This window comes from Megascapheus bottae, chromosome 16 (assembly GCF_031878675.1).
Source record: "Megascapheus bottae isolate mThoBot1 chromosome 16, mThoBot2.hap1, whole genome shotgun sequence".
NCBI lineage: Eukaryota > Metazoa > Chordata > Mammalia > Rodentia > Geomyidae > Megascapheus > Megascapheus bottae.
This window is the reverse complement of record NC_143524.1, coordinates 4,669,637-4,678,810: the sequence shown is the minus strand read 5'-3', so window position 1 is coordinate 4,678,810 and position 9,174 is coordinate 4,669,637. Positions and strand designations below refer to the sequence as shown.

Below are 9,174 nucleotides of genomic sequence, written 5' to 3'. Positions count from 1 at the left end.
TTGCCTCTCTCCAGGCTAAGCCTTTCAGGGAAGCAAAGGACACCAGGATGAGCCCTGCTCCACCATTCGGTTCCTTCTCCCAGGAACATAGAGCTCCTCGCCGATTTATGATGCCATGTGTTTCTGAGGGCCCAGCGGAGACACCTACCAAATCCTCTATTAACCCATCTACCATAGCCATCTCCATCCCTACCTCCCAGCTCAGCGAGGAGGAGAAAGCCCACAATGCACTGGAAAATAAAGAGTCTGCAGACACATCATACAAATAAATGAGGTTGTTATTAGCCCCCAGAGGCAGGATCATAGAAAGAAACAGGGCCAAAGGTAGGGTGAGTGCTTAGGAGACCTGCCCTGGCCCTCTTCAGAAGAGGGGTGAAGACAGGAGGAGCAGCGCCTCCAGGGAAGAGAGAAGGGGACTGCATGCCAGCCCTGCCATGGACTGATTACTTCCTTCCCTGTTCAACAGAGAGAGGCCCAGGCTTTGTCCCACTGTTTCCGAGGGCCTCACTGAGGCGTCAGTGAGAAAATGGGCGTGGAAGAGTTCTGCAAACTGTAAAGTACAGTACACAAACAGGCAGGTTACCTGCCATCAGGAGAGCCGGCCCTCACTGGGCCTGGTTAGAATTGGCCATAAAAATACTGTTGGAGGCTCAGAGGCCTGATCTTGACATCTGTGCTGTCTCCCTTTGCTCTGAGAGAGCCTTGGTACTGGAGCCTGGAAGGATGCAGAACGGCGGGTCCCTGTACTGAGCCCTGTTCTCCCTGGGCTCAGCAGGTGACATCTTGAAGAAGAGATGCAGTAGTGACAGTGTGAAAGGCCCTGGCTCTGTCCTCTTCTTTCCCTGCGCAACACTCTTCTGATGTGCTTTCTGCTGGTTAAGTGGAGATAAGCATCTCATAAACCTTCTTGCCAGGGCTGGCTTCCAACCTTGGATCCTCAGATCTCAGCCTTCTGAGTAGCTAGGATTACGGGCTTGAGCCACTGGCATCCGGTGAATGCACTTTTCCTACATCTAGGTGAAGTCCATTTCTCTTTGTCCTGTCCCATTCCTGGGGGAGGGCAGAATGACCTCTGGTAGATTCTTCCTCTCAGCACCCCAAACCGCCACCAGCTAATGGCTGAGAGCAGCTCCAGCCCCTTCTGCCTCCTGCAGACCATGGCCCAACAGGGGGTGTGAAGGGGCTACGGGAAGCCATGACGATCCTTAGAGCAAGGCCTTGAAGAGGAAGGAGAGGGAGGCTCCGGAGGACAGTCCCAGGGCAAGGAAGAAGGTCATGAGGGCGCCAGCCACTTCCCTCTCATGTGGTAGGACTTGCCTGTAGCACACAGAAATAGGAGCTTAGAAAATGCTGATCCCTTTCCAGGCCTCTGCTGTTCCTACACAGGGACCGGCGGTCTACTCCAGGTCTAACTCTGCCCTTGTCTCTACAATCTAACCCTTCCCTGTAGGGGTTTCCCATTAGAGGGTTCTGGATTCCACTGTGTTCCTTCTCAAAAAAGGGCCCCAGCTGTGTGTGTGTGTGTGTGTGTGTGTGTGTGTGTGTGTCCCATGGCTTGAACTTGGGGCCTGGGCACTGTCCCTGAGCAGTGTTGGCTCTACTTCCAGTTTTCTGGTGGTTAATTGGAGGTAGGAGTTTCATGACTTTCCTGCCCAGGCTGGCTTTGAACCATGATCTTCAGATCTCAGCCTCCTGACAGGATTATGGGCTTCCCCACTGGTTTTCCTTGTCACCTTTACACTCAAAGATTCTCAGCTCCGTTGGCCCATGCACTCTGCTTCTGAGCAAACTGAGAACAGCTGAAGCTAGCTGGGCTCTGAAATGCCCACTTGTTTACAAAGGAAGGAAAACAGGCTCTCGGGAAGAGTTCCCAGAACCAGAGCCTGGGACTTGGTTAAGTGGCCACTCCCAGCTCCAGGTCTTCTGGGATCAGCTCAGCAATAAGAGCATGAGCCACAGGGTGGCGCCAATGAGTCCTGAAGTCAGACAGCTGGGCTGACCAGGGCAGGCACAGGTTCCTTCCTAGCAGCAGCTATCCCTGCCTCTCTCCCCTTGGAGGTGGTGCCCCCTCCCCTGCCCCAGACCTGGGTGCCAGGCACATGGTGAGGGACACCAGGTAGCCGTTGGAAATGGCAAAGTGGAGCATGAATACGATGAAGTACGCGTCCTGCTTGAAGAGGATGGGCAGCCGGGTCCGTTCTGGCACATTGCACAGCATGAAGAGTGGCACGAACAAGAAACGTAGGCACACGAGCAGGGGCAGCAGGCGGCTGTTCTCATCGGGCTGTGACAGAGGCTTGGGTGAGCATGGTCCCTGAGGGCCAGGTTTCTGCTCTGGGGACACCTCAGGACCCCAGAAGCATAGACTTGCAGTCACCCCGTCCTCCTCTCCCCTCACCCACCCATGAGCCAGTGGGAATCCTGCACCAGGTCTCTAGAGAACAAGCCTGACAAGAGCCTCAGTTTCCTCTGCTATCTCTTGTGCTCCCTATGTAGCAGACCTGGAAGAGGCCTGAAGCAGCATTCAAGGGTTTCTCTTTGTTTCTACCTTTCCTTTGTGTGAATACTGGGGCTTGAACTCAGGGCCTTATGCTCTCACTTGCCTTTTTGTTCAAGGCTGGTGTTTTACATTTAAAGCTCCAGTTCCAGCTTTTCTTGGTGATGAACTGGAGATGAGACTTTTCTCTGTCCAGGCAGCTGGCTGCTTCTACCTGCCCTCCCCACCCCCCAATCCTCCAGTCTCGGGCTCCTGAGCGGCTAGGATTACAGGTGTTGAGCTACCAGTGTCCAGCTGGAGGGTGATTTTTCCATCTTCCTTTGTGCCCTCTAGTCCCCTCCTAACCTGTGAGCCCTTCCAGCCCTGGCACGCTCACCCACCCACAGGAAGTAGGAGGTCAGGCTCCGGCCCAGCCAGTCCATGATGTTGAAAAGCAGGAAGCAGCAAATCGGGTTGAAGAACTTGCCTGGATGAAGGGAGAGGGTGGGTGGCGGGTGACCTTACCCTCCCCTCCCCTCCATTCTCATTCCCCTCTGCCTTGCCGTCCTCTCTGTACTCTACACACGTACTCCATTTCCCAGGACTGGCGTCGCTGGTCACCATGGCTGTGATGGCTGGGAAGACAGACAGGGTGGCGGTGAAGACAAGCACAAGGCACAGCGCTGTCAGCCAGATCTGGAAGCCAGAGGTGGGGCTGTGAGTCAGCAACGCAGCCCCAGGCCCAGGCCCAACCATGTCACCCCAGTCCTGCCCAAGGACAGAGCATCCAGGGCCTGCTGTATCTCTGACCCACCAAAACAATCTTAGGGTACTAAAGCGAGTACTTAGGCCCACTCGAGTCAGAGACTCTGCAGTGAGGACAGGAGAAGGCGTCCCTCTCCGCCCCAGCCGAACCTTCCGGAGGACAACGAACACTGAAGGTTTCTCTGGCTTTGGTGGCGCAACTGATTCTGGCTCTGCTTCCTTTTCAGGGTCAAGATCTAGAGTCAGCGTTGTCTTCTGGAGGCCGCCTGGGATTCCATTCTTCTCATCTGGAACAAGAAGAAAGCCCGGAGCTCGTGTTCAGGCCCTAGCTGCTGCCCTCCCGCTCAGGTGCAGGAATAGAGGATGGCACCATGACATTCACTTATTATTAATTTGGTTTTGCCGGGCTGAGGACTGAGCCCAGTGTCTTGGGTTTATGGTCTATCACGGAGCTACATACATCCTCATCTATTAGTTTCCTAACACAGGGTTTTCTATAGAACTCAGCTTGACCTCAAACTCACGATCCTTGAACTCAGTCTCCTGAGGGCTGAGGTTACAGGCAGGAGACACCAGTCTTGGGAAGTGGTGCTGTGGCTCAAGGGGTAGGGTGGTAGCCTTGAGCTGAAGAGCTCAGGGACAACGCCCAGACCCAGAGAGTTCAAGTCCCACAACTGACAAAATAAACAAACAAACAACCCCCCCCCCTAAATCTGCCAGTAATTTCGGCTGGCTTCTCTCACTGCCATCACTTTACAGATGTAGAAACTAAGGCTAGCGGAGGTAAATGACTTGTTCAAGGCCACAACGCTTGGGTGTTGTGAACCCAGGAGTCAGCTGTGTTTAGACCCAGGGCTGACATGTATGAAGGTCTCCTGGCTTCTCCCTTTGAAAGAGGAGTAGGGTTGATTAAAAGCCAGGTGTGGTGGTATATACCTGTAACCCCAGCACTTATCGGTAGAGGACTAAGGTTGGAGGACAGCAAGTTCTAAGTCACCCTAGGGTACATATAACAAAGACCCCATCTCAATACTTGCCCCTCAAGCAAACATACAGGGATGACTTGAATTCCATGGCAATTTTCTACCTCTGCAAACACAAGACTCCAAGGAATGCAGCTTAGTTGGGCACAGAAGGGAATACTTCCCAGGGGAGCTGGCTGAAGGCTTTTCTTCACCTCCCCTGCTCAGTCCTGGGGTCTTACCAGCCTGGAGGAGCTCAGCTTTGGTCTCCAATTCCTGAACTGGGGTCTGTGATGGCTTCTTGGCCAGGTAGTAGTGCGCAAACTCCTGCAGAAGCATGGAGAAGGGAAGTGGGAGGATCTCTTTGCTGCTTTGGGGAATCAGGGCTAAGCACGAGTGATCCCCACCACCCCACCCCAGACCTCAGATCTAAGGAGTGGGATACAGGTTCCACGGGCAGGCTCACCAGGTGTGGCAGGCTCAGGTAGCAAATGATGGACAGAAGGATGCCCACACAGGGTGTGATGAAGTAGCCGAGGGCGGAAGTCTGGGCATCCACACCACCTGCGGCAGAAAATTCCACTTGAGGGGTGAGGTGATGGCTCCACGGGTGCCCTGGGGCCACCAAGTTCTTACTTCTCACAGCATGCACGGTTCTCAGGGTGAGCCCCAGATCCTCTTCTCTCCACTCACAAACTCAAGGATCTTCCTTCCTTTCCTTTCCCTCCTGCCTTCCTTCCCTTTTGTGCCATTCCTTGGGTTTGAACTTGGGGCCTTGAGTTCTTTTTGTGCACAAGGCTGAAGCTCTAACATGTGAACCACCAGCTTTTTGCTGGTTAACTGGAGATCATTTTTTCTAGACTTTTCCTGCCTGGGCTGGTTTTGAACCTTGATCCTTAGAACTCAGCCTTTTGAGTAGGCAGGGCTACCAGTGTTGGGCTCAGGGCTTTTTGTATGTGTGTGGGGGGGGTGTGGGGGTGTTCTTGGGTCTTGAACTCGGCCTGGGTGTTACCCCTCAGCTCTTTGGCTCAAAGTTACTGCCCTACCACTGGGCTCTACCATTTGAACTACACAGCCACTTCTGGTTTTTGGTGTTCAACTGAAGATAAGACTTTCATGCCCGGGCTGGCTTTGAACCGAGATCCTCAGATCTTAGCCTCCTGAGTAGCTAGGATTACAGGTGTGAGCCACTGGCACCTGGCTGGGGCTCAGAAATCTTATACAGATCAGCCCTTCATTTATCTCACTTTGCTTTACATGGCATTTTGTTGTGGGCTGAGCGCAGACAGCTACATCCTGTGCAGGTTAACTATTGCACAAGAAAGCCAAAGGCCTGGGCCAATGCCTCCAGGCTTATGATCAGTGAGACAGATTCAAGCTCAAGTCTAAATGAATCCCAACTGATCCTCCCTCAGCATCTGCCCACGTGCACAAACCACTGTAGACCCAGGAATCTCGCCCCAGGCTCCAAGTTCAGCCAGCCTATCAGCTCATTGGTATGAACTGGAGTGTGCTCCCCATCCCCCACCCAGCGCCCCACCATCTGCCTCCAGGCCATCCTCTCTGCTACCCCCAAGCCAGAGCTTGGCCTTCCACCTCCCCAGGCCGGGGTACTCACTAGCCATGGACATGAGCATGGCGAGGGCAGCGAAGATTCCAGCCAGGCCTTGTCCACTGAGGAACAGGGTGCTGTAGGTAGATGGCATGGTGCCCACCTGCCCGAAGAGGCTGCCTTGTAGCACTGCACAGAAGGCTGTGGAGAGACAGGGATGTGGCCACCCAGCCATGGGCCACCTCTGGGACTCCGCACGGAAGCATCGCCAGGGTACAGAAGGGACTCTGGTGCAATAGGCCACCCATTTATCCCCACTGCTTCTAAAGCACAGCCATCGATCGGTGGGCCCAGTGACCGAGACCAGCGGTGGGGTGAGGGGCTTCTCTCCCGCTAGGCCCGATAGTGTTGGTGTCCCTTCTTGATCTGTTACACACAAGAAGCCTTGCAGGGAAGGGCCGAGGTACTCACAGTTGATGAACCAGACGGAGGCCATAGTGATGGAAAAGAAGGGGCCGGGGTTCACATCCACCTTGACCAGTGCTGCTGTCAGGGCAAAGAAGAAGAGGATGGCCAGCAGGCTGCCCAGGATACGCACAGACTCCGGGATGCTGCTCACAGGGGGAGAGGACATCAGACACACCCAGGCAAGCCAGGGGCAGGACAGTGGGAAGGATGGGGACTCTTCCCGGACCTAGATGCTGCTGCCTGAGCAAGGGGGCTGGGAGGGCTAGGGGTGGGGGGTCTTACCACTGGTACAGGAAGGAGTTGAGGAGGGTGAAGAGCAGCAGAGGCAGCTGGGACAGCAGTGTCAGCCAGTTGTTGAAGTTGTAGCTGTCTGTGGGGCCCGTGTGGTTGGTGCTCAGATTCCCAGCTGTGTGGTTGACCCCCGCCAGGCGTTCCTGGAAGTACTGCCCAAGGGGAAGGTGGAACAGGGTCAGAACCTACAGTCCTCCAGCCATCCTCCTCTGCCTGTCGCTACATTGTGTGACAGCCTGGCTAACGTAGGAACTGTCAGCTTTGTCCTTGTACTGTCCCCAGCTCTGAACAGAACAGCAGGAGTCTGACTCAATCTGTGGGGCATCTCATCTCTTCAGCATCTCATTCCAGCCGCCCCAATACCTATAACAGTCTCCAGGTTTTGTTTTTTCCTTTTCCCTCTGTTTTGGGGGTACTGAGGCTTGACTTCAGGACTTGGGTGCTGTCCCATATTTTGCTACACATTTCCACTTCCTCTTGTTTTGCTCCTGATTTGGAGATAGAGTCTCATGGGCTTTCCTGCCAGGGCTGGTTTGGAACACTGATTCTCAGATCTCAGCCGTGTGAGTAACTAGGATAATGAGCGTGGAGCAGGAACTGGCTATTCGATTACCATGGGTATTTACTGAGCACCTATGGTAAGCCAGGGTCTGGCTAAGGTGTCAAACCTTAGCATCCTCTCCGGAGCACATACACTGCCAACTTCCACTTAGTCTTCTTTCACCTTCTACCCAGATTTCTCTCTGATTACAGTGCCTCAGGCATTTTCTGGCCCTTTATTGCAGACAGAGCCTGGGGCATTTCTGGCCAGGCAGAATCAGCTCACAGGGCTGGAGGTAAGGCTTGACTGGTCGTGTGTCTGACAGGCAGGCTTAGGAGAGGCAGGGGCCAAAATCAGACCCCAGCCTTCCTTTTGTGCCTGGTTTCCTGTTCCAGCCTGTTAATCCCCAGGGACCCCAGGCTCTAGAAAACTTTTTTTTTCTTTCTTTCCTCAGAACAGGCCCTTCCTTCCTCCAGTAGAGAATTTCCTTCCTCACTTTACCTATCCTACTCTTCTGAAGCAGAACACATGGTTTTCCTCTCCCGGGAACCACCCGCTGGGTTCCAAGCCTGACGTGGGTCCAGTCAAGCTGCACTCTTAATAGCCCTGTCCCCATCGTTCTCCCCCAGGCCGGGGCCGGTTTTCACGTAACCCAGTGATAGGGAGACCCAGGCTCCACGCGCCCGCCTCGCCTTAGAGACGGAAAGTCCCTCCCCGGCCAGGCGCCTCCACACCGCTGCGCCCGGCCCCCCTGAGGGCCCAGGAGGGATGCTACCCGGCGCAGGTGGCTACCCGGGGGCCGGGGCCGGAGGATCGGGTCTGAGGCCAGCCCGGAGCGGGCGGGGGAAGCCCGGGAGACTCCTCTCCAAGAAGGCGCCAAAAGAGCCGGAAGCGCAGCGGCGTCTCCGGTGCCAGGCTGTTAGTCTCGGGCCCAGAAGCCCGGACAGCGGCCCAGGCCCGAGTTCAAGCACAGGACCACCCGGCGCGCACGCACCAAGAAGCGCTCTGGGGACGAGCGCCATTCAACCGCTGCAAACGCACTGCTGGCGCGGCTGCCCGGGACTGGAGGGCGGCAACCCCCCCTGAGGCAGCCCGGGAGCCCCGGGACCTGGGGGTTCTCGGTCCCGAGGGCCGCGTTTCCGCTCCGGAGCTCCGGGCTTCAGCCCGCGGACGGGCAGCCCGCGCTCAGGCAGCGCGCGTGGGGCGCCGGGGGGAGCGGGCCGGGCCGCGGTCTCACCGGGATGGCGGTGATGAAGAAGTTCCAGGGCAGCAGCGTGCCCAGCCCCAGGACGAAGAAGCTGATCCCGACCAGGTGGTAGCTGTGGGGAGCGGGCGGAAGGTCACCCCGAGGACGCACGCCGGGCCTCCCCCCCGCCGCCCCGGGCCTCCTCCCGCCGCCCCGCGCCCCCCCACCCCGCCCCGGATCCACAGCCAGCCAGGGCGCGGGCCGACGGGAGCTGTAGTCCGCGCGGCCCGGGGCGTGGAGAGCGCGGAGCGGGGACCCCGCGTGGCCGCGCCACGCGGGCCCCGGGCCGCCACTCACCGGTCCTGCGGGGCGCCTCCGCGCGCCATGGCCGCCGCACGCTCCGGGCCGGGGGCTCCGGGCCGGGGGCTCCGAGCGGGGGCGCTGCGAGCTGGAGGGGTCCGGGTCTCCACGGGGCCGCGGCGGGGCCGGGGCGCGGGGACTGCGCAGCGGGTCGAGCTCGGCGGGCTCCGCGGTCCGGGCGGGCGGCGCCCTCCGCTGCCTCCGGCCTGAGCCCCGCCCCGGGGCGGGGACAGCGCCCGCCGCGCCCCTCCGCCCGCCCGCCGCCCGCCGCCCTCCCGTCGCCCGCCCGCCCCCGCGCCGCGCCGGCCCCGGCCGCCGGCGGGAAGTCGCCGCCGCCACCGCCACCGCCGTCCCGGGCGCCGCGGAGGAGGGAGGACGCGGGGAGGGAGACGGAGGGGACCCGCGGGAGCGAGGAGGGACCCGGGGGACCGGCCCCGCTCTCGGCCTGCTCGGCGCCCGGGGAAGTCGCCCTCTGTCGCCCGAGATCTCGGCGGGCCTCGCCATGCGGGGCCCCGGCCGGTGCAGGCCGCGTGGCCGTCGGGAAGGCGGGCGCTGGCCCGGTCCTGGCCGCCC

General features: G+C 58.2%; 1 protein-coding gene across 1 annotated transcript; it reads right to left on the bottom strand.

Annotated features, from left to right (window-relative positions):
• Window positions 1–260: 260 nt before the first annotated feature.
• Slc29a2 (solute carrier family 29 member 2) lies at window positions 261–8,801 on the bottom strand. The gene is made up of 12 exons (XM_090347308.1): window positions 8,599–8,801; window positions 8,293–8,374; window positions 6,506–6,666; window positions 6,227–6,366; window positions 5,822–5,956; window positions 4,670–4,767; window positions 4,446–4,530; window positions 3,392–3,528; window positions 3,067–3,172; window positions 2,878–2,963; window positions 2,085–2,284; window positions 261–1,317 (listed from the first exon to the last, which is right to left on the bottom strand). The coding sequence occupies exons 1-12, from the start codon at window positions 8,625–8,627 to the stop codon at window positions 1,206–1,208; spliced, it is 1,371 nt and encodes a 456-aa protein (XP_090203434.1). The 5' UTR covers window positions 8,628–8,801; the 3' UTR covers window positions 261–1,205.
• Between the last annotated feature and the right edge of the window lie 373 nt (window positions 8,802–9,174).